At 48.8% G+C, this 25,658-nt stretch overlaps 1 protein-coding gene across 1 annotated transcript in view; it reads left to right on the top strand.

The window, feature by feature from the left end:
- The window catches only part of pappa2 (pappalysin 2), a 726,002-nt gene that overhangs the window by 288,128 nt on the left and 412,216 nt on the right, over positions 1-25,658 (top strand). Inside the window, exon 6 of the mRNA XM_072511622.1 lies at positions 17,209-17,330. Within this exon, the coding sequence (XP_072367723.1) occupies positions 17,209-17,330 (122 nt within the window). The remainder of the gene's footprint in view (positions 1-17,208; positions 17,331-25,658) is intronic.

Raw genomic sequence — 25,658 nt, 5'->3', positions numbered from 1 at the left:
AAAAGATGTTGACTATCTACCTTATCTATGCCCCTCATTATTTTATAGACCTCTATAAGATCACCCCTAAGCCTCCTACGCTCCAGGGAAAAAAGTCCCAGTCTATCCAGCCTCTCCTTATAACTCAAACCATCAAGTCCCGGCAACATCCTAGTAAATCTTTTCTGCACTCTTTCTAGTTTAATAATATCCTTTCTATAATAGGGTGACCAGAACTGCACACAGTATTCCAAGTGTGGCCGTACCAATGTCTTGTACAACTTCAACAAGACGTCCCAACTCCTATATTCAATGTTCTGACCAATGAAACCAAGCATGCCGAATGCCTTCTTCACCACCCTGTCCACCTGCGACTCCACCTTCAAGGAGCTATGAACCTGTACTCCTAGATCTCTTTGTTCTATAACTCTCCCCGACGCCATACCATTAACTGAGTAGGTCCTGGCCTGATTCGATCTGCCAAAATGCATCACCTCACATTTATCTAAATTAAACTCCATCTGCCATTCGTCGGCCCACTGGCCTAATTGATCAAGATCCCGTTGCAATCCTAGATAACCTTCTTCACTATCCACTGTGCCACCAATCTTGGTGTCATCTGCAAACTTACTAACCATGCCTCCTAAATTCTCATCCAAATCATTAATATAAATCACAAATAACAGTGGACCCAGCACCGATCCCTGAGGCACACCACTGGTCACAGGCCTCCAGTTTGAAAAACAACCCTCTACAACCACCCTCTGCCTTCTGTTGTCCAGCCAATTTTGAATCCAATTGGCAACCTCACCCTGGATCCCGTGAGCTTTAACTTTCTGCAACAACCTACCATGCGGTACCTTGTCAAAGGCTTTGCTAAAGTCCATGTAGACAACGTCTACTGCACTACCCTCATCTACCTTCTTGGTCACTCCCTCAAAAAACTCAATCAAATTTGTGAGACATGATTTTCCACGCACAAAGCCATGCTGACTGCCCCGAATCAGTCCTTGCCTCTCTAAATGCTTGTAGATCCTGTCTCTCAGAATACCTTCTAGCAACTTACCTACTACAGACGTTAGGCTCACCGGTCTGTAGTTCCCAGGCTTTTCCCTGCTGCCCTTCTTAAACAAGGGCACAACATTCGCCACTCTCCAATCTTCAGGCACCTCACCTGTGGCTGCCGATGATTCAAATATCTCGGTTCGGGGACCCGCAATTTCCTCCCTAGCCTCCCACAACATCCTGGGATACATTTCATCAGGTCCCGGGGATTTATCTACCTTGATGCGCTTTAAGACTTCCAGCACCTCCTCCTCTGTAATATGCACACTTCTCAAGACATCACTATTTATTTCCCTTAGTTTCCTAACATCCATGCCTTTCTCCACCGTGAATACCGATGAGAAATATTCATTCAGGATCTCACCCAACTCTTGTGGCTCTGCACATAGATGCCCTTGTTGATCCTTAAGAGGCCCTACTCTGTCCCTAGTTACTCTTTTCCCCTTTATGTATCTGTAGAATCTCTTTGGATTCTCCCTTGCATTATTTGCCAAAGCAATTTCATGTCCCCTTTTTGCCCTCCTGATTTCCCTCTTAACTCTATTTCGACAATCTCTATACTCTTCAAGGGATCTACTTGATCCCAGTTGCTTATGTACGTCATATGCCTCCTTCTTCTTTTTGACCAGAGTCTCAATATCTCGAGTCATCCAGGGTTCCCTACTTCTACCAGCCTTGCCCTTCACTCTAAAGGGAATGTGCTTACCCTGCACCCTGGTTAACACATTTTTAAAAGCCTCCCATTTACCAGCCGTCCCTTTGTCTGCCAATAGTCTCCCCCAATCTACCTCTGCAAGTTCCTGTCTGATACCATCAAAATTGGCCTTGCCCCAATTAAGAATTTTAACTCTTGGGCCAGACCTATCATTCTCCATAGCTATCTTAAAACTAATGGAATTATGGTCACTTGTCCCAAAGTGATCCCTCACTAGCACTTCTATCACTTGCCCTTCCTTATTTCCCAAGACGAGGTCAAGTTTTGCCCCCTCTCTAGTCGGTCCATCCACATACTGAATGAGAAATTCCTCCTGAATACACTCAACAAATTTCCCTCCATCCAAGCCCCTAATGCTATGGCTGTCCCAGTCAATGTTGGGAAAGTTAAAGTCCCCTACTACTACCACCCTATTATTCTTGCAGCTATCTGTAATCTCCTTACATATTTGCTCCTCAATTTCCCGCTGACTATTTGGGGGCCTGTAGTACAGTCCTACCAAGGTGATCTCTCCCTTCTTATTTTTCAGTTCCACCCATATAGACTCAGTGGGCGAACCCTCGGATATATCCCCTCTAAGTACTGCCGTGATGTTCTCCCTAATCAAAAACGCCACTCCCCCTCCTCTCTTACCTCCTGTTCTATCCTTTCTATAGCATCTGTACCCCGGAACATTGAGCTGCCAGTCCTGCCCCTCCCTTAGCCATGTTTCAGTCATAGCTATAATATCCCAGTCCCATGTGCCCGTCCATGCCCTGAGTTCATCCGCTTTGCCCGTCAGGCCCCTTGCATTGAAATAAATGCAGTTTAATGTAGACCTTCCTTGCTCTCTGCCCTGCTTTCTCTGGTCATGCTTTACACACTCTCCCTTCCTGCCTTTTGTTTCTGTCCCCACTGACTTCCTACATCGGTTCCCATCCCCCTGGCACATTAGTTTAAACCCTCCCCAACTGCACTAGCAAACACCCCCCCGAGAACATTGGTTCCGGTCCCACCCAGATGCAGACCGTCCGATTTGTACAGGTCCCACCTCCCCCAGAATCGGTCCCAATGTCCCAGGAATTTGAAACCCTCCCTCTTGCACCATCTCTCAAGCCACGTGTTCATCCTAGCTATCCTGTCATTCCTACTCTGACTATCACGTGGCACTGGTAGCAATCCTGAGATTACTACCTTTGAGGTCCTACTTTTTAGTTTAACTCCTAACTCCCTAAATTCAGCTTGTAGGACCTCATCCCGTTTTTTACCTATATCGTTGGTGCCTATATGCACCACGACAGCTGGCTGTTCACCCTCCCCCTCCAGAATGCCCTGCAGCCGCTCCGAGACATCCTTGACCCTTGCAACATACCAACCTGGATTCTCGTTTACGTCCGCAGAAACGCCTGTCTATTCCCCTTACAATTGAATCCCCTATCACTATAGCTCTGCCACTCTTTTTCCCGCCCTTCTGTGCAGCAGAGCCAGCCACGGTGCCATGAACCTGGCTGCTGCCACCTTCCCCTGGTGAGCCATCTCCCCCAACAGTTTCCAAAACGGTAAATCTGTTTTGGAGGGAGATGACCGCAGGGGATCCCTGCACTGCCTTCCTACTCTTCCTCTGTCTGTTGGTCACCCTTTCCCTATCTGCCTCAGTAATTTTAATCTGCGGTGTGACCAACTCACTGAATGTGCTTTCCACAACTTCCTCAGCATCGCGGATGCTCCAAAGTGAGTCCATCCGCAGCTCCAGAGCCGTCAAGCGGTCTAACAGGAGCTGCAGTTGGACACACTTCTTGCAGATGAAGGAGTCAGGGACACCAGAAGGGTCCCTGACTTGCCACATCTCACAAGAGGAGCATGACACGGGTCTGAGCTCTCCTGCCATGACTTAAACCTGAAGTTAAATTTGAACTACACTACACAGCTAGGAGAAAGTCAAAGAGAGAGAAATCACTTACCAGTTACAAGCCAATCACTTACCTGCTGGCTGTGATGCAATTGCTCCAGAGACTCCCTCACAGGTCTGCTTCTCTGCACCTCCTTCAGGTGAGCACCAAATTCCCTTAACTAGTTAATTACTTTACTTAATTAACTTGTTTTTTTTTTTTTTTTGTCACTCCCCTCTTACCCGAACTCAGCCTTACCCAAACTCAGATACACTCTGTTTGCCTTCAGCACTCAGCCTTACCCAAACTCAGATACACTCTGTTTGCCTTCAGCACTCAGCCTTACCCAAACTCAGATACACTCTGTTTGCCTTCAGCACTCCGTTTCTATAGGCACTTCAGCCACACCCTTTGTATCCTTCCTGCTTTACAGTCAGCCAATAGGCCTGCTCCCAAAACTGATCTCTCTCCCAAACAGCTGACCTGCAAGGTAAGGAAGTGGTTAATCAGTACTTACCTCACCCACAGCGCGCCCTTTTAAACTGTCCCCTCTGCCTCGCAGCTCCCGCGCTTTTTGAAACTCCCGCACTGTTTCCAAGGTCCTGGCTCCCTCTCTCTCCCGAACAGCTGACCTGCAAGGTAAGGAAGTGCAAGGTAAGCACTTCTATAAACAAATCTCCCATCCTCCCGATCCCTGCTCTCTGCCATTTCCGAAACCCTCCATCAAGTCTCCCTGGGGCAAACCGATGGTTGCTACAGATTGGAGTCCAAACCGATGCTACCTCCACTCTCACATGTTTCCTCCACTGCCCCCAGACTCTCAGGGCAGCCACTACCACCGGGCTTGTGGAGTACCGGGCCGGCAAGAACGGCAGAAGTGCCGTGATCAATACCCCTAAACTTGTGTCCTTACAAGTTGCTACCTCTACTCGTTCCCACACCGACCCTTCCCCCACCACCCACTTCCTCATCATGCTATATTTGCCGCTCAGTAATAGTTATTAAAGTTTGGCAGCACCAGCCCACCCTCCCTCCTGCCACGCTCCAGCATCACCTTCTTCACTCGTGGAGTTTTACCCACACACACAAAACTGGAGATCACCTTATTTACCCGCTTGGAAAAGGCCTTTGGGATAAAGATGGGGAGGCACTGAAAAACAAACAAGAATCTCGGGAGGACCGTCATTTTCACTGTCTGTACCCTCTCCGCCAGTGATAACGGGAGCATATCCCACCTTCGGAAGTCCTCTTTCATTTGTTTCACTAACCGGGTCAAGTTTAGTTTATGTAACAGCCCCCAGTCTCGTGCCACCTGGATCCCTAAATAAAGGAAGCTACCTCCCACCACTCTGAACGGCAGCTCTCCCAGTCTCCTCTCCTGCCCCCTTGCCTGGATCGCAAACATCTCACTTTTCCCCATGTTCAATTTGTACCCCGAATAAAGGCCAAATTCCCCTAAAATCCTCATGATCTCTCCCATCCCTTCTAACGGGTCGGAAACATACAGGAGCAGGTCGTCGGCGTATAACGAGACCCTGTGTTCCACACCACCCTGGACCAGCCCCTTCCAGCCCCTGGAAGCTCTTAACGCCATAGCCAGTGGCTCAATGGCCAGAGCGAACAGCTACTGATAGAGGGGGCGTCCCTGCCTAGTCCCCCGGTGCAGTCTAAAATAGCCCAATGACAGCCAGTTCGTTCGAACGTTCGCCTCTGGTGTCTGGTACAGCAGCCTGATCCAGTCGATGAAGCCCCGACCAAACACGAACCGCCCTAACACCTCCCACAGATAGTTCCATTCCACCCGGTCAAAGGCCTTCTTCGCGTCCATTGCAACCACTACCTCCACCTCCTTTCCCTCTGGGGGCATCATGATTACATTCAAGAGTCTTCGAACATTGGCCATTAGCTGCCTACCCTTAACGGACCCCGCCTGGTCTTCCCCTATCACCCCGGGGCACAGTCTTCCATCCTTGAGGACAAGGGTTTCGCTAACAGTTTGGCATCAACATTCAACAGGGAGATCGGCCTGTAAGACCCGCATAGCTCAGGGTCCTTCTCCCACTTCAGGATCAGTGAGATCGAGGCCTGTCACATTGTCGGGGGAAGAACACCGCGCTCCCTTGCCTCGTTAAACGTCCTCACCAACAGTGGGCCCAACGTCTCAGAGAACTTTTTATAAAACTCCACTGGGCAACCATCTGGTCCCGGGGCCTTGCCTGACTGCATGGCCTCCATCTGCTATTTCTTCAATCCCTATCGGGGCTCCCAGCCCTTCTACCAACCCTTCGTCCACCTTCAGGAACTCACGTTCTCCCAGAAATTGCCTCATTCCTTCCACTTCCGCTGGGGGTTCCGACTTGTACAGCCTGCTGTAGAACTCCTTAAATACCCCGTTACCCCTTGCTGGGTCCAAGATTGTGTTCCCTCCTCTGTCCTTCACTCTCCCTATCTCCCTTGCTGCCTCCCTTTTCCTGAGCTGGTGTGCCAGCATTCTACTAGCCTTCTCCCCATACTCACATATTGGCCCCTTCGCCATCCTCAACTGCTCCACCGCCTTCCCCTTATGTAACAAGCCAAATTCCACCTGTAGCCTCTGTTGTTCCTTCAGTAATCCTACCTCCGGGGCCTCCGCACACCTCCTGACTACCTGAAGTATTTCCCCGACCAACCTATCTGCCTCTGTCCTCTCTTCCTTCTCCCTATGGGCCTGAATCAAAATCAGCTCCCCTCTGACCACTGCCTTCAGTGCGTCCCAAACCATTGCTGCTGAGACCTCTCCCAATATCGTTAATCTCCAGGTAGTTCTGGATGGATTCCGTCACTCGCTTGCACACCCCCTCGTCCGCTAACAGTCACACATCCAATCTCCATTGCGGGCGCTGACCACCCTCCTTGCTCACCTGTAGGCCCACCCAATGTGGGGCATGGTCCGACACAGCAATCGTCGAATACTCGGTGTCAACTACCCCCGCTAGTAAAGCCCTGTTCAAAATAGAAAAGTCAATCAAGGAGTATACATTATTTACATATGAGAAGAAGGAGAACTCCTTCGCTCTTGGCCGTCCAATCCTCCATGGGTCTGCCCCACCCATCTGCTCCATGAACCCCTTTAGTTCCTTCGCCATTGACGGCACCCTGCCTGTCCTTGAACTCGACCGGTCCAGTCTTGGGTCAATGACCGTATTAAAGTCTCCCCCCCCCATGATCAGCTTGAATCCAGATCCGGGATCTTCCCTAACATCAGTCTTACAAACTCCACATCATCCCAGTTTGGTGCGTAAACATTCACAAGCACCACCGGCAACCCTTCAAGCTTCCCGCAACCATGATATATCTACCCCCCTTATCCGCAACTATTCTCCCCGCCTCAAATGACACCCACTTATTAATCAGGATCGCGACTCCTCTAGTCTTCGAGTCCAGCCCCGAATGAAATACCTGCCCGACCCATCCCTTCCTCAGTCTGGTCTGGCCAATTACCCTCAGGCCTGTCTCCTGTAGCATTACCACGTCCGCCTTCAATCCCCTCAGATGTGAGAACACATGAGCCCTCTTAACCGGCCCATTCAGCCCTCTGACATTCCACGTGATCAGCCTGGTCGGGAGCCTTCTCCCCCCCACCCACCCCCCCAGCCGATCAACCATCCCCCTTCCTGGGCCAGCCTCCAGATCATGCCCCGTGCTCCCGCCCACAGGTAGCCTCCATGCCCGACCTCCCATTTATCTCCAAGCAACCACCCCTCCCCTGTCAGCAGAGCAATCCCCCCCCCCCAGTTAACAGCACAATAAATGCAACCCCCTTCAACAAAGAAAACATCTGCTCACCCCCCACTACGCTTCCGTGAGTGAACCCACCCAGCTGGCTTGGTGACTCATTCCCCATGGTGCCAGACATCTTACCTCCTGTTGTTCCCTTCCCCTCCCCCCGCTCGGATATACCGATTCAAAAGGCTCGTATCCACCCAAACACATCCAAAGAAAAAGCATCAAAGATTCACCCATCCTTCCCCCACCAGTATAAAGTTAACTCACAAAACTTAGCAACAGTCCAAAAGAAAGTATCAAAAGACATTTCTCATGTAGTGCAAAAGTAAGAACAATTTTAGCAGAATCCCTATAGCAAAGATCAATAACCTCAGTCTCTATCTAAACCTTTGCTTTTCACAAAGTCCATTGCTTCAATCGGCGACTCGAAATAAATTGCCGCTCTTCATAGGTGATCCATAAACGAGCTGGATAAAGTAGACCAAACTTCACCTTCCTCTTAAAAAGGGTCGATTTCACTCGGTTGAAACCTGCTCTTCTCTTGGCCAGGTCTGCACCCAGATCTTGGTAGATGCGCAGAATGTTATTCTCCCACTTCCAGCTCCGTGTCTGCTTGGCCCAACGCAAAATCTGCTCCTTATCACGGAATCTGTGCATTCGTACCACCATCGCCCCCGATGGCTCATTCGCCCGCTGCAACCTCGCAAGCATTCTGTGTGCTCTGTCCACTTCCAGGGGTCTAGAAAACGACCCCTCGCCCATTAACTTCTCGAGCATATTCAGCACATAAGCCCTTGCGTCCGTTCCCTCACATCCCTCAGGGAGGCCAACGATCCTCAAGTTCTGCCGGCGGGACCTATTCTCTAGGTCCTCCACCTTGTCTTGCAGCCTTTTCCATTGCTCTTTCATCAGCCCCACCGGCGCCTCCAGCGCAGTTAGGTGTTCTTCATGCTCAGCCACCGTTTCCTCCACCTTCTGGACCGCCCTACCTTGGGCTTCCAGTCTCTGCTCCACCCGAGTGATCCACTCCTTGATCGGGCCCAGACATTCCTTTTTTTGCTTGGCAAAACCCTCCCGAATAAACTCCACCACTGGGCCGCCGAGCCAGTACGCTGCAGATCCGCCATGCTTTCCTTTGCTGCAGAATCTGCACGTGTCTGCTCGATTCAGTTCTTCCTTCCCTTATGTCCACTTCTGTACCGTGTCTCCATATACTGGGTGGGATTCCTCCTCACAGCCTCATCCACCATCGGCCCCATAACAAAATTCCGAAAGAAGTCGGGTGAAAAAGGTCCACAAAGACCGTCACGAGCAGGAGCCACCAAATGTGTACAAGAGTCGGCAGGTCATATTACAGTTGTATAGGAATTTGGTTAGGCCACATTTGGAATACTGCATGCAGTTCTGGTCGCCACATTACCAGAAGGATGTGGATGCTTCAGAGAGGGTGCAGAGGAGGTTCACCAGGATGTTGCCTGGTATGGAGGGTGCTAGCTATGAAGAAAGGTTGAATAGATTAGGATTGTTTTTGTTGGAAAGACGGAGGTTGAGGGGGGACCTGATTGAGGTCTACAAAATTATGAGAGGTATGGACAGGGTGGATAGCAACAAGCTTTTTCCAAGAGTGGGGTGTCAATAACAAGGGGGTCACGATTTCAAGGTGAGAGGGGGAAAGTTTAAGGGAGATGTGCGTGGAAAGCTTTTTACGCAGAGGGTGGTGGGTGCCTGGAACGCTTTGCCAGCGGAGGTGGTAGAGGCGGGCACGATAGCATCATTTAAGATGCATCTAGACAGATCAATGGATGGGCGGGCTACAGAGGGAAGTAGATCCTTGGAAAATAGGCGACAGGTTTAGTTAAAGGATCTGAATTGGCGCAGGCTGGGAGAGCCGAAGGGCCTGTTCCTGTACTGTAATTTTCTTTGTTCTTTGTTCTTATTCTACTCCCTCATGGCCACCACCGGAAGTCGATAGGCAGACTGAATTAACGCCCATCTTTGAATTCTTGCCAAGGTGATTGATGGGATAGTTTTGTCCTCTTTGAAGAGCAGTTGTGGTCAGTAATGATAGTGAAATGTCTACCAGGTAAGCGCTGGTAGAATTTCTTGACGCCAAAGACTATTGCTGGTCCTTCTTTCGTAATTTGAGAGTAGTCTTTTCCGGCCCCTGAGAGGGTTCCGAACACATACCCTATCGACCTTTCAGCGCCATCGTCTATCCCATGGGACAACACCGCACCAACACCATATGGAGAGGTATCCTAGGTCAATATCAGTTCTTTAAATGGGTCGAAGTGTACTAACAGTTTTGAGAAATTCAGTAATTGCTTTTCTCTGTTGAAAGCTTCCTCCTGGGGAATTTTGCAAAAAAAACAATGGTGCTTCTTTCGCAGAATATGCAAGGGGACCAATACCATTGATACGTTTGGTTAAAAATGTCCATAGTAGTTTACCATCCCCCAAAACAATTTTAGTTCAGCACTGTTTCTGGAGGCAGGTGCCTCTTTGTCACATTGACCTTGTCTTCCGTGGGGTGCAATCCTTGTGTATCGACACAATGCCGCATGTAGGTCACCTCAGTGGTTTGAAATGGGCACTTCTCTTTCCTGAGGTAACTTTCACCTCCTGAAATCTCTTTAACACTTCTTCCAAGTTTTCTAGATGCTTGGCCTCTGTCGATCCAATTGTATGAACATCATCAAGGTATACTACAACCTGCGGTAGCAGACTCTTTATTGTCCTTTAGAATATTGCACATGCAAAAGATATGCCAAAAGGCAGGCATGTGTATTGGAATAGGCATGTGTGTGTGTTCCATTGTGTGTGTTTATCATGACATACCCCCTGGTATCTTATTCAAGTTGCTGTTATGCGTGACTCATATCCAGCTCTGTGTAAGGTTGTCCTCCTGCCAGCTTTACATACAGATCTTCAATTCTCAGGATTGGGCTTTTATCCAGCTTGGAGCCTGATTAACTGTTAGCTTTTAATTGCCGCAAATGTGGATGCTCTTGTCCAGTTTCGATATGAGGACTATAGATGCTGCCCAGCCTGAGAACTGAACTGGCTGGATAATGTCTAGTTCTTCCAATTTTTTTAACTCAGTGTCCCACTTTTTCTCGTAAGGCATATGGTTTCAGACTTGCCCTAAAGAATCAGGGAGTCGTCTCTGGATCCACATTTATCTTAACTTGTAGCCCTTTGATTTTACCTAATTCATCACAGAAGATGCTCTTGTATTTTCTTTGCAATTTGGACAGTCTCCCTTCCTACAGTTGAAAAATCTTGGTCCAATTCAACTTGATTTCTTTAAGCCAATCATGGCTGAGAAGGCTTGGTCCTTCACCTGTGACTGTTATGGGTGTCGGAGAGATATTTACCCTCACAGGGAAAGAAAAACATCAAAAGAGCCGCCTTCAGCTCTGTGTTCAAAACAAAATTGAAAGTTGGAAACAGTCTCACTAGCTGTGCAGAGAGAAAGGTCTTTTGTTTAGGTCTTTATACAGAGGCTAGACAGAGGCTATCGGGTAAGAGAAGGAGATCCAGTCTGTGGCTCTCCAGCTTCTTGATCAAACAGAAATTAAAAACCAGATGAAGCCTTCCTGCCGTTGGGAGAACATTCCATAATGGTCAGCATCAATCAGCACAGATTATCAGCTAAGAGCTCGGCAAAGTAAACAGCTCATTAGCTGACAGCCAAGTCCATCAAGATGAGCCATCACCAATATCGTCACATCTCCTGGATTCCTTTTGTTTAAATTAAATGCAAAGTCCATCTTAAAGACATAGGTCCTATTAATTGACCAGGAACAAAAATGATAAAAGGGGAAAAAAAATAAAGAGAATAAACAGATAAAAAATTGTTTAAACAGGAGGATCCTTACCTACCTCCCCCTCAAAGATTTAAACTTCTAAGCATATGCGTTTCATTATGAAGTATGCAAGACTTACAGCACCCACACACACCATCCAAACCAGCCCCATTCTATAAGTTCCTTTCCTCGTTTCTACATTGGTGATGAATCAGCTTTTAAACACATGGCAAAGTACTTACAAATACATTTCCAGGAATATGTACAGGTTTAACATCAAACTGTTGCAATAACAAACTCCAACAGAGTAATCTTGCGTTCCGTGTTTAAATGTCTCTATAAACGCAAGCGATTAAGATTTGGAAAAGTCCAGAGCGGCCAGCGATGACTTGCTCTCTCAACGTGGCCATTGATCTCCCAAACTCTTCTGGGCGTTCCATGGAATACAACAGTTTTGATCATGCCCGTTTCTGCAACATGCCCAACATACATTGTTCCTTAGTCTCTAACTGTGACAGTCTCTGTGGCTTTAGTCAAGATGGGAGTTGTTTTAGTGGTTCAAAGTTTCAGATATCCACACCATGGGTAGTTAATAGAGTGTCCCTTGGTGTTTCCCTGCAACCCCATATATGCTCCTTCAGTACCTTTATATAACTGTCTCTTTCTGTCCCTTCTGTAATACAGTCAGTCTTTCCTGATTGTCTGATGAACGTTTAATCGAATTTTGAGAATCTCATACAGCTAAATTATGAGTAGGATTGTCAACGCTGAGAGAAATATTAGGTTAACTTTTAACTAATACTGATCAACCCCTCCAGCTTTACATCTTCTCTTGGACTTGACATGGCTACCTTCAGCACCAAGTGCAGCTGAGCATTCAATCCTCTCAGGATTGCTGACTTCATAGGCACCATTCGTTGTGTGATAACTTTTAATTCGTCAGAGTTTTCGTAACCACCACTTGCAGCTCCAATTAATAATAAGGAATGACATGGTTTGTGTTTTTCAGATTCCAATTTTTCTTCTCTACTTTCAGAATCAGAGTGTGGTACATTATTGGCTCGATGAATGTTTTGGTTTTTGCTAACATCTGGGGTTGCAAAACCACTAAAGAGTTCTCCATCCATCTTCCCCTTAACTCCCAAAAGGGATTGATTACCAATTACTTAATCTCCCTTGCTATCCACCTCTTTTACCTCAAAGAGGCGCTGTAGACCTTCAAAAGGATGTGGGTCAACCTGCCACTCGCTTGGTATCATTTCAAAGTCCTTATGGCCCTCGTCCTGAATAACTGATGCGTACGGTCGGGTATACTTTCCTTAAAAGTAAAACTACTCTGGTGAATTCCTTGACCTGAAGGAAATAGTAATGGTAATGGGTTTACTGCCAGAGGCGGTAAAAAATTACATTTAGAAAAGTCCAATTCTTCTTCCTGGTTGCTATCTCTTTCACTCGCTTTGGAAGAATTACTTGCCAATGGTTCAAGATCAATTAATGGCCGGTCTATTCAGTAGCAACTGTTTATCATTACTTCATAATCAGAACCAAAATCAAAGTCAAAACTCTCAACTAACTCTTCCTCCCTGCCACCACTCTTGTTACAACTGTTTACCATTTCCTCATAAGCAGAACCAAAATCGAAGTCAAGACCCTCATGAAATGAATGAAAATGAAAATCGCTTATTGTCACAAGTAGGCTTCAAATGAAGTTACTGTGAAAAGCCCCTAGTTGTCACATTCCGGCGCCTGTTCGGGGAGGTTGTTACGGGAATTGAACCGTGCTGCTGGTCTGCCTTGGTCTGCTTTCAAAGCCAGCGATTTCATCCCTATGGTCATCTGTGGTCTGAGAATGCTCAGAATCTGGTTCACTACAACAGTCATTTGACATGTGATCAACAACAGTCAACATCTCTTTCTTTGAATCATCTACCGCTAAATGAGATTTCCTAGCTCCAACATGCCCGACTGTTGGCATCTCAGGTGATAACTGCAGTGCTTCTGACAAACTCTCAGTAACCATGGGTGAAACTACAACCTTCACTCCCCAAAAGTAAGCCGACTCCTTCCACGGGAAATTCCTTAACCACTCCGACAATTACTGGACTTGACACTAAATCACACTCCAATTGCACTTTATACAATGGAAAGGGGATACAACTTCCTCCTATCCCATTCTCTATTACCTCAGCTTTCACTGAGCCCTCTAGAAGGAAAACCACATCCTTCACCAACACGAGAGTTTGAAAATCCCCTGTGTCCCTTAATATTGTTATGGATTTGGCAAGATCAGTTGAGGAAAATTGGGTGACCTTCCCCTTAGACACAAAGCTAGCATATCTTTCATCTACCTCATTACTCACACTCGCTCCCACAGCAGTGTTTACCTCCGGTTTCTTGAGTCCAGTTAATGGTACAGTCTGCGCCCTAGACTTTCTCCACTTCCTACACTTTTGTTCTCTTTTCAGAATCCTCCCTCTGAATCCCCACAAGTCCCAAGGGCTTTCCTTGCAACTTTGAAGATGCTGGATGAACGTGTCCCACCTTGTTACAATGGCAACAACGAGGCTTCCGAATCTCACTTCCACCCGCCATACCTTCTTTCTTGGTCTGAGGCGGAGATCTCGGAGTATTCCCAGCAATTCATTCACTACCTTGGCTACATGCTTTCCTTTCACTCTCCCACTTGCTACCCTTATCAAAATTATGGGGTGATGGAACAAATGTTTAAATTCATGGATTAGCTCATAATTGTCAGCCATAATTGCTGCTTGCCGAGCTGTTTGAACCCTCTGGTCTTCAACGTGTCTTCTTATTGTAGAAGGTAGGGAATTCTTAAATTCCTCGAGGAGAGTTGAAACTACCTATGAGGCTCTGAGAGAATGACCTCTGTCAGAGCCTCATAGGTAGTTTCAACTCTCAATGCTCATACCCTCCTATTAAAATTATTCTGCTTAACCCTTTCAAAGTCTGTACGAGCTGTCTCCTTAGATTCCCAAATTTTTGCCTATGTCCTTCGGGAACCAATTCATCTGCATCCAGAATGCCCTTTTTTTTTACCATCTCATAATCCTTAGACTTCTGCTCTGATAGGGAAGCATACATTTCCTGAGCCTACCTCGTAAATTTACCCTGCAGAGGAAATATCCACTTTATTTTTGGCCACTCCATTTGGGTCGCTATTTTCTCAAAAGCCCCAAAGAGCATTTCCACTTCCTTCTCTTCAAATTTAGAGGGAGCCTGTATACATTTAAACATATAACCACTGGTTTCAGTTCTAGGACTAAGCTCTGCTCTACATTCTAGAAGTTTCCCACCTATTTCCAGTACCCTAAGCTGGAACTCGCTCTCCTTGTCTTGTTCTTCGCTCTCCCTTTCTCTTTCCTCTCTTCTTATTTCCATTACCATTCTTTTTAATTCCCTTTCATTTACAAACTGGAAACAAACTCTCCCCAGCTCAATTTCCCCACCCAAAGACATCCCTGATGCTACACTGTCTCATTGGCTGCTCTGTGTTTCTTGCACTACCATCAAATTTAATTGCCCAGCAAACACTTCAAGTACCTTCGCCTTCTTAGCTTTAACTGGTACAGCCAGTTTTAATTTCCCTACCGATTCAACTGATGGGTTTTAGCGAAGCCCCTCTAAATAAATCAGAGTTAAGTCTTCAAATTAAGAAAATACTTACAAGCTTCCAGGGCCATCCTGTTATATCACTGCAAACCTGGTATCTCTTTAAAATTTACACTATACTCAAAATTTGCCATTTACTATTTCGGATCCTGGACGAGCCCCTAATTTATGTTGCAACACCCTGGGTTACTGGTGGGCTCGATTCCAGCCCCACAGACCCTGGAGTCTGAACACAAGTGAAATCACCAATAATTTGTATAAAGTGTCTGAGATCTTTGGTCCCTTGATAGCTCAATAAGTTATAGCCACCAGGTTTGAATGTTGAACAGAATAACTGTTTATTTTTAATAGGCTGTAGACTTTCCTCCAGGGAGTCCCTTTCATTTTTATTAACTTGGGCCTCCAGTCTAAAGAACAACCTTAGGCCTTTGTAATTGCTATTTGTTTCTGGCTCCACCAGAAGGACCAACAGCTTAACTGAGATAAAAACAAAGTTCCCCACACAAGAGTTTCAAAGGGGTTTTTGAACAACTGACCCTGCCTGCAGCTAGTGGCTGGACTGAACTTCCTGGAGTTCAATCTGGCTGTAGAGAGAAAGGTCTTTACTTTGGATCTTTAGATAGAGACCATCAGGTAAGAGAGAAAAGTCATGGCATTGAGCCTCCAGCTTCACTGAGGATAAAACAGAATCTCCAAACCGGTGTCGGAGAGCTTTTATCCTCTCAGGGAGAGAAACTCAAAAGAGTTTCCTTCAGCTCTGGGTTCAAAACAAAACTGAAACTTGGAAACAGACTCACAAGCTGTATAATGAAAAAGGTCTTTTGGTCAGGTTTTTAGACAGAGGCTATCAGATAAGAAAGAGCGATCCGGTCTGTGGCCCTCCAGCTTCTCGATCAAGCCATAACTAACAACCAGATGAAGCCTTCCTGCCCTTGGCAGAACATTCCAGAATGGTCAGCACCAATCAGCATAGACTATCAGCTAAGAACAAATAACAAAGAACAATACAGCCCAGGAACAGGCCCTTCAGCCCTCCAAGCCTGTGCCGATCACGAGTCCTATCTAGACCAACCGCCTGTATACTTCTATACCCCATTTGTTCATGTGTCTATCCAGATCAGTCTTAAACGTTGCTAACGTATCTGCCTCAACCACCTCACTTGGCAGTGCATTCCAGGCCCGGAGCCCGGCAAAGTAAACTGCTCATTGGCTGACAGGAAGTTCATCAAGATGAGCCATCACCAATGTCAACACATCCTGCTGGATTCCTTTTCTTAAATATTAAAGGTGAAGTCCAACTTAAAGGCATATGCCCTATTGTCCGTGTGGGGTTTTCACATTTTCCCCGTGTCTATGTTGGTCTCACCTCCACAGCCCAAGGATGTGGAGGGTGGATTAGCCACGCTAAATTGCCCCTTAATTGGATACATTTTTTTAAAAAAGGAAGTGCGACCAACTGAGCCACAGCCATTCCGAAGAAACACTTTAGATGTCATAACAGGAAGAACTTAGAAAGTTTCTCTGCAATAAGAAGTTCAGGTAGCTGTGAATGGCCTCCTGTATCTAGCAATGTTGCACTTTTCCGCATGTCGTCTGAAGCAAGTGTGTTACTTTTCAAACTGCACTCAGTGAGCTTTTTAACAAGTTCACATACTCTGCTCTATGTCTTTGTTTATCCAAATAGTGTTCTGTTTTGAATGTTTTTAGATGTGGGTGGGATGGTTATTCAATTTAAGTTTCGCAATGAAAAGATTGTTTTGATTACTCTGATTTTCAAGGAGTGAATGTTTTCTACTTTATCGAAGGGCACTTGGAGAGGCTGATATCTGATATCAAGGACTTGTTACATAGTAAATATACAATGTAGTTTGCTGGTTGCAAGCATTTCTTTCTTGCACTGGCCATGCCATAATATTTATTGCCCCATTCACAAGGCTAATTTCAGGTTAATTTTTTCCCTCATTTCCTCTTCTCAAGGCAATAGGGTGTCTGATTTTGCTCTCAAGGTTGGGCAGCAAGTGTCAAAGGGCTACTTAACAATAAGTGTGGTTACAACGATAGTCACACTCCCGCTTAGCTTGACATGCATTTATTCAGCAGACTGTTGGACAGAAAGATACCAATTTTCTTCATGACTAACTGGGGAAGGTACACAGGTCACTTGTACCCCCTACTAATATTACTTATGTCAGCTTGGACTCGCTGGAGAGTAACCTAAAAACTTCCTGATCTCCGTGGCTCAGTTAACTAGAACAGAGGGAGCTGATCTTTAGTTGCATCTTTTCTTTTCAGCACCACCCTGACCGTACATTCTTGGAGAGGAAGACAGGCTGGGCTACAAGGTTATTTAAACATTCTTTTCCTTTTTCTTTTGTAGAGAGGTGGGAAACCTATGTGGTGACTGTGATGAGGATGGGAAATTTTATCAGTATGCACACTCGGCTGCTTCAACCCGTATCTGCGACGCATCCGGCTACTGGACTCCCGAAGAGGCAGTGGGTAAGAGACAAAAACAAAGAGAAAAATTGCCAATCTTGTTTGCCCGCCTCCTCTCCTCTAGGTGGAAGCACAAGCTTGTTCTACATCTGGTTGTGTCTTGAATTTAGTTATGCAATCTCCTGTGACTGACTTCCATCAGAATCTACTGGAGCAGCCTATTACTGTTTGATTAACAAAAATTCCACTCCACTTCCGTTCCTACTAACTATCTAGTTTGTGACTTCTGGTGGCATTATATATGGGGGAAGACATGCACGAGGTGGCTCCCACTAGAGTACCTCACATTTTACCCTTTTCTCTTGGTTTAAGGGGGATATTTCCTATGAAAACCCACAGAATTAATGGGATAAGGATCCTATACAGGTGAAATGCTCAGAAAAGCCAGCGGAAAAAAAGGCAGACAGTAAAGGCTTGTCAACGGAATCGGATGCCTCTCAGACCTCGTCAGCAGAAAAAATGGTGGAGGCATCTGGGGTTCTAGCCACTCCACTAACGGCCAAGGTGCTTTTGTGTACCTTGGCGAAAGAATCCGCAAAGCACTGGCGGGTTGTGTCATAAGATTCCCCAAATTGATGGAGGAGGCCGCGGCCCCATCCAAGTGGCTCTGGAGAACACCAACAACACCGTGAAAGCCCATGGAGCCATGATCAAAGACCTGGAAGTGGTCCTTCGAGACTGTAGAGGGTGCCATCTCCGCTACTCCACTACTGGGCCGATATCTGGGGTTTGAATATCTGTGTGTGTCTCTCTCCAGCTGGCACTGAAACTTCAGAGGCCAGGGGATGTCGCACTGGGACACTTCCACTGAAGAGAGCACTGATTCAAGCCTGCCGTTTATTCCTAACCGACAGCCTGAGACTTATATCACACAGATCTCCAGACCCCTACCAATACCCAGGTGATTCTCTCTCTTGCCGGTGGTACAACACCCACCCGGTTCCTACTCCACTAGAGTAGCTTTCCCAAGAGAGAGAATAGGACACTGCTGTTTATTTCCTAACCAGCAGTCTGTCCTGAGTGAATCGCTCAAGATGACCCTCGATTCTTGAACCCGGAATTAAGGTGAGGAGTATTTTTAACAATGACTTGGTCAGAGATCGCTGGTGAAAGATTGAAGAATTTAAACGACTCCAATTATCATCAAATCAAGGTTTATTGCAAAACCCAGGTCAAAATCATCAACAGGAGAAACACAATAAAATCTTATGCTCTAATACAACTAAGTCTATTCAAAAGTAATATAGCGGACACAACGAAAATTCTTATGATTACACAGTTTTTAGCAATATCACAAGGCACAAAACAAGTTCCCTTCCCCAAAGCCTCAACCACTATTAAAATCAAGGGAGTTTCGCAAGCTGCTGCGGGGTACTTACGGTCACAGGCTGCAGAGGTCAAGTCAGGGGTGCAGAGGTCGAGCCAAGAACGAAGAGACCCCCAATCGAAAACACAGCCCCTTTTATATTGTTATACCTGGCTTTGTTCTGTGATCGGCCAGCCCCTTTTGCATTGAAAAAGGTAAGTTTTAAAGTTCCCGCTGGTCCCGCCCCCTTTGAGCCGGTCAGAGCTGTATGTTTCCGGGTATTCCTTGCAGGTCCGCCCCTTCCAGCTAGGCAGACCTGTGCGATTTGAATTTGGCGCCGGCTGCGCCCCCTCCTTCCAGTGAGTTTCTGCCGGTAGCTCCTGTCAAGATTGGAGTACCTCCCCCAGGTCCGCCTCCAACTTGGTTTTTCTGCCGGTAGCTTCTGTCAAGCTTGGAGTACCTCCCCCAGGTCCGCCTCCAACTTGGTTTTTTTCAGACCTGCGCGATTTGAATTTGGCGCTGGCTCCGCCCCCCTCCTCCCAGTGAGTTTCTGCCGGTAGCTCCTGTCAAGATTGGAGTACCTCCCCCAGGTCCGCCTCCAACTTGGTTTTTTCCTACCGCTGATCTTACAGGGGCTTTTCCAGCGCAATGTGCTGAACCCAGACAGTCTGTTTCCTAGGATAACGAGGTTAAGCCCTCTTGTGAAGAATTTCAGTGTCTTCCAGCTGCTCCGGAGATGGCTGCTATTCTCACCTCGCTATGTTGATGGGGTGTTAATTGGATTCTGCTCTGGTGGAGGCCAGGTCATTTACATTTGCATGGGGCTATGACCATCCCATTGTCCTGCTTGCATGCAAGCCTCCTGTGTATTCCCGTGCCCCTTTGTCTGTGTCTTGATGTTATCTTGTTGTCTGGCTCCTTCTTCCTTGTAGCTCCTAGGGGGGTGTTTGTAAATATTTATGTACTTATGTCCCTACTCAGCTCAGCGGGCCAAGCCTGCTGGGAAAACTGGTTCTGTTATCTTGGCTGAAAAGTCAGTTTACAGTCTCTGAGTTTTTCCAAAAGGGCCGAATTGCCCGAAACCCTTACAGATGCCCCTTCGATACGTCCCTACCTGCTTGGACCGTATCGACACAGGTGAAGGGCAATTATTTCCTTTTGTGTGGACCGTAGGTCCCCCCCCCAACAACATGCGAAACTACAAGTCCCAAGACAGTTCCCTTAATCTAGGCTACCCCTGATTTCAATGAAAGGGAAAGACAAGACCATATCTAATTTAAACATACAGTAACATATACACATTTCACCGGAACCCCAAACGTAAGGGTCCCTGTACATATATTACAATCAAATAACTGAAAACCCGCGCTGCACACAACTATTTACACTACGACTTTTCTTTTGTGGGCTGCACTCAGCGTCTCCCCGAGGACCCGATGAAGGCTCTTCATTTTCCTCCGTCGTCGGTACCTGCAGCTGAGGCAACATAAGTACAAAACTACGAACACCTGTAATACTACTAACAAGTGTGAGGCTATTCGGATCCAGGCTGGTATCACAATCCATGATCCCATGTTCCACCAGTCCGGGGCTTTGAGATCTGTAATTTCACGATCAATGTTTTGGGTTTTTTGCTCTAAGGAGAAAAAGTGTCTTTGTGAGACTTCCACAGCTTGCAGTAATACCCTTAGGTCTTCCTTAACCGGGGGAATATCGTACCCAAAACGGGCCACATATTCTTGTATGTTAGTAATGTTTTCCCGTACCGAGAGGTGAACTGAGGAGGGTCGTGGAATGGGCAGTATCCGTTGCTGTGCCACCTGGACCTCTGCCTTGGGTTTAAAACAGAAGCTGCTGTGCAGTATCGGACACCACTGCTGTGGCCCATGTTGATACTGCTGGGCTCCAGTGGTGACACAGTATGTCCCACTTCCTATATATGCCACCTGGGGCTGGACATGGCTCGCTGCCATTGCCTCCATGGTGCAGTTAATAGGTTCTGCCCCAACAGTCCTGAACCCGCACTGGGGTCGCGCCTCAGTGCCCAGGTGCTGAGGGCACAGGATTACCTGCGCTCCCCGGCTCCGGCAGCCCGAGAGGTCAATGCCTGCCACAGCTCGCTCCCGCACTATGACATACGGCGGGACCTTTCCAAACCGAATGTGTACCCCCCCACGAATGACCCCCACATTCTCCACTCGGTACAGCGGCACCGGCTGTGCTGAACTACCCAAGATTGGGATTCTCACGATGACCCCCAAGATTGTGTGGTTTGACCTCCCACAATCGACCGGTACCGGGTATGCCTCTGAGGCTGCACGGAGCTGGCAAGGACTCAAAACCCTGTGGAATGGGTGCAGCGCTGCCAAGTGCCTGTTGCTAATCCACGAGGGGACCTGACCCTGTCTCAGGTCCTCCAGATTACTCCTCCCCTCTCCTAGCAACCAGGCACCATACAGCCCACACACTTCATTCTGGGCAGCCTGATCCGATGAATTTCGATCTTCTTTAATTAGCGCGTTAATGGCTTTTGCATGCCCTTCCAATTGCGCGATTATTTCTTTTAGATGTAGGGTCATTGCCACCTCCTCGTGCAAACCCGACCGCACTACTGTGTTCTCATCCTTCAATACCTTTCTCAGCTGGCCTTTTAGCTGATTGATTTGCAAGGCCAGCTCTACAGTATCCATGCTGTTGACAATGGATGTCCCCGTATTGAAGGCAGTGAACCCATCATTGACTAGCCCTCTACGTTGTCTACTGGAGTCCCCATTAAATTCCCCTGCCCTATTGTACAAATCCTCCACTTCAACGTCCCCAAAATCCAAATTGTGGAATTTCTGGAACATGTCCTTCAGCAGCGCCTGGTACAATAGTTCCGTCTTGCGAGGGCACCACTCTGGTAACTTCACCTCGGTTAGGTTTAGCACCACCGAGGCTACCGCGTAATGTATCCCCTGGTATAATAGTTTCTTTGTTGGGACGAGCAGCAAACCATTTTCGGGCCCCCGGGTGGTGATTGGACAGTTGTGAGGGTCGATTGGTTGGGCTGTGGGTAGGGGCCTCTTTACCTGAACCAGCAGTTCGGTAGCTCTCACGGTTTCTTTCCCTCCGGGGGTTACACATCCCTTCCCATTCTGATCCCAATTTATCCCATGTCCGGTGTCTTGCCACCACCTTACAAAGGTGATTGATGCCCCTTGTGGACATGCCTTGGCCGACCCCCACAAACATAGATACATGCCCTGGTCGGAAGCCCACCACTTATCCCAGCAAACGGTGATCCTACCCGGTGACCCCGTGATGGTTCGGTAGGTGTTATTGTCCATTCGTTCCCAGTCCGAGGATCGATCCCTCATGTCCGGGCTCAGCTTCCTGAGCCACCACCATCTCCCCACAGGAACGTCCCCCTCACAGGTTAAACACACCCGCCTGCCCTCAGTCACCCTAACCCGGTCAGTCGCCACCTGTATCTCCTCGCAGAGTACCGAGGCCTCTCCATAGGTGAAGCTCTGGTGGCTGGAGTACCTGGTGGAGTTCGACCCCAGCCACCCAGGCCACCTCCCTAGGTGTGAGTAGCGGGCCTGTTCTATGGCCACCTGGTTTCCCTGTCCGGTAGTGACCAGGGGGGCTCTGCCGCCAGAACACCCATAGACAAAGGACTCTTCTGTCTCTCCTCTGCGGAGTTCTCCCGGTCCCACCATCGCCAGGATCAGCAAACTCCACATCGTCGGGTGCCCCATCTGTAAGACAAACAAAACACATCCTTGCCTCCACAGAACTACCTACCTTGAAGTGCATGGGTGCTATCCGGTGGCGGCAGCAGCTCCTGCTTTGAAGTTGCCGCAGCCTGTCTGTGATTCTGTGTTTACAGCCCGGCTGCACCAGGGTCCTAGTGCCTGGTGCTTCATTATTTTACCCTTGTACCAGGCGCTCCTGTGTCCCCACGATCCTAAATACTTCACACACAACTACATACTAATTAGAACTAGCAGGGGGAAAGAAAAGGGAATATGATATATACAGTGCCACCCGTCTCCGGGTGGCCAAATTAAAACTGTGCCCCGCTAAACGGGGGCAGTCCGCCTGTTTGGTCGAATGGCTCGGGCCAGACCGTCCCCTCCCGGGGGTTCGGGCTGCCTCTTGCCTCTCTTTCCCCAACAGGGTTCGGGGATCCCTCAGCGCTCCCTTCTACTCGGGCCCCCTTACTGCGGGACCGGGTTCTAGGGAGTTGTGAGGGTGACCATCTTAGAGGGGGCTTGGAGACCCGATTGCTCCTTCGTGCCCTGACTGGTTCCCAAGCCCAAGGTGATAGTTCCCCTTCCTCCGCCTCCTTAGCCTCTATACTAAGGCAGGCCACCTGACCCACAGGTAAGGGCTTGGGAATCATCACTGTCCCTGGGCTGGGTGTTTGCAGCACTGTCGGTCTCTTTGGGACTGCCCCTTGGGGACAGTACCTTGCCACCGGTTGTGTGGTCGTGGAGTCAGGGACCTCCCCCACCGTCGTCAATTCTGCAGGCGGTTTCTCCACTATCACTCCCAGCCCCCCCCCCCAACTTATTCTTACCGGCCCTGGTGGGGTCGAAAAGTTTGCACTGGTTCACGTGGAACCATTTAATCTTCCGGGGGAGCTGTACTGCGTAAACCATGGGGCTGGCCTTGTCCACTATACTGTACGGTCCCGCGTACAGTGGCTCAAAGGCTCCTACCCGTGCAAAATTCCGGACCATTACTTGGTCCCCTATGGCCCATTCCTGGGTAGTGTGGGGCTCGAGTAGCAGCTTGTTCCTCCGGTGCTGGGTCCCCATATTAAACGCTGCCTGCCAGTTAATTTCCTTTAGCTGCTCCATCAGCTTCTTAGCAAACTTGTCTCGATTTACCTCCCTAAGCTGCCCCTCTGTCAGGGAAGGTACCCTGACATGGATCGGGGTTCTCATGACTCTCCCTGTCATGAGCTCGTGCGGGGAGTACCCTGTGCTTCTGGACTGGCTTGCCCGGATCCCCATTAAAACTAAGGGCAAGATTTCTACCCACCGGTTGGGCGAGCTGCCAGTTTCTTTCCTGATCCTCTCCTTTATGGTCCTATTTAACCTTTCCACAGGACCTGAGGATTGAGGGTTATAAGCCACATGCCATTTTGCCTTAATCCCCAGGACTTTCAGGGTCGCTTGCATCACTTGTCCCGTGAAGTGACTCCCCTGATCTGACTCCACAAACTGTGGGAGTCCCCACCTCGAGAATACCTCCCTGACCAGTATCCTGGCTGTGCCTGCTGCGGTGGCTGTTCGGCAGGGGAAGGCTTCTACCCACTTGGTGAAAATATCCACCAACACCAGACAGTACTTGTAACCCCCTGCCGCTGGGGGAAGGGGTCCAATATAGTCGATCTGTATCGACTGCCAGGGCCCCTCCACCCTGCGGATGTGCCCCAACGAGACCTTTCTCTTCTTGGGATCCGGGTTATTGGTAGCACACACCAGGCAGCTTGCACAGAAATCGCGAGCATCCTCCCGGAGGCTCGGCCACCACCCCACCCTCTCCACCCGTTGCCAGGTGGTCTCAGGGCCGGGATGTCCCGCTCCGGGGCTTTCATGGGCCATTTCGATAAATTCCCTATGATGCTGGGAAGGCACTATCCACTGGTCCCCCCTGAAGAGCATGCCCTCCTTCAGGGTGATGTCCTTTCCCCCATAGGGCCCCTCTATCCTTTCCTGTTTACCCATGGCCGTTATGACTTTTTTCAGCTCGGGGTCCTGTCCCTGGGCAGTGGCCAGATCTGGGGCCAAACTTGTCCCATCCCCCCTCTGGGGCTGTCTTGTAACGGCCGCTACCTGTCCCTCTTCGTACGGGTCCCATGCTATCCCATTCTTAGCCCCCTCTCGAGCCAGGCCGTCTGCTTTCTGGTTCCCCTCGCCCCGTGGCTCTGTTTTGGAGTGAGCTTTCACCTTGAGGATATACCTGTCCTCCCCCTGCCCAACTGCCGCCACGATCTTCTCGAGGAGGGGTTTTGTGGCCAGTGGTTTTCCATCCGAGGAGGTGTATCCTCGGCGGGACCAGATAGCCAGGTACTCCGTGCAGGAGTTGCATGTAAACATGCTATCTGAGCAGATGGTATACGGCGTGGGAAAACGGTCGGGGTGGGTGACCACATACATCACTGCAGCCAGCTCTGCCTGCTGGGCGCTGAGTGCATGGGGGAGTTTAAGGGCCAGGGCTATGTCGGCATCGGGGTCCCAGATCCCGCAGCCCGTGAGCCTGACGCCCTCCGCTACCGTACTGGACCCATCCACATAGATCTCCCTCCCTGTCGGGTGCAGCCCTGCCCTGAGTCCGAACCCTACCTCCCATACCCCTTCTACGGAACAGTGGTGTGGCTCCCCGGGGTATATCAGGTTGGCTGCGAGCTGTGGCTCATTCAGCCCTTTTACCTGAAGGGCCATTTGAGACAGCAGGAGGGTCCACCTGGTGATTCTGGCGCTGCTGACCGTGCCGTCCTTAATCCGGCCGTCCAGCAGCATTTGGGTCGGGGTGTGATGTGTCAGGAGAGTGATGGGGCCCATCCTAACAAATACCTGCATCCGCTTTACTGCCCAGTGGGTGGCCAGCAGATGCCTCTCACAGTTGGAGTATGCCCGCTCCACGTCTGTGAGGACCCGAGAGGAGTACACCACCGGCCTCAATTTGCCATGTCGGGTCTGGAGGAGCACAGCACTCAGGCCATCGCTGCCTGCGGCCACCTCCAGGAAAAACTCCTCCCGGGGGTTAATGGCTCCCAGGGCTGGGGCTTTCTGCAAGTCCTGCTTGAGTTGGACGAACGCCGTCTCACATTTGCTGTCCCAGTCCCACTCCACCCCCTTGTGCAGCAGCCTAAGCAGAGGCGCTGCTGTGGTGGCATAGTCCTCAATGAAATCCCTGCAGTAGCCGGTGATTCCTAAAAAGGACCGTATCCCCTTTACATCTACGGGGACTGGGAGTTCCTGCACTGTTTGTCTCCTGGCGGTGTCAATCCCTCTCTCCCCAGCTCT

The sequence above is a fragment of the Scyliorhinus torazame genome, chromosome 7 (genome assembly GCF_047496885.1).
Source record: "Scyliorhinus torazame isolate Kashiwa2021f chromosome 7, sScyTor2.1, whole genome shotgun sequence".
Classification (NCBI taxonomy): domain Eukaryota; kingdom Metazoa; phylum Chordata; class Chondrichthyes; order Carcharhiniformes; family Scyliorhinidae; genus Scyliorhinus; species Scyliorhinus torazame.
Note: the sequence above shows the minus strand (reverse complement) of the source record. Positions and strands in the feature narration are given on the sequence as shown.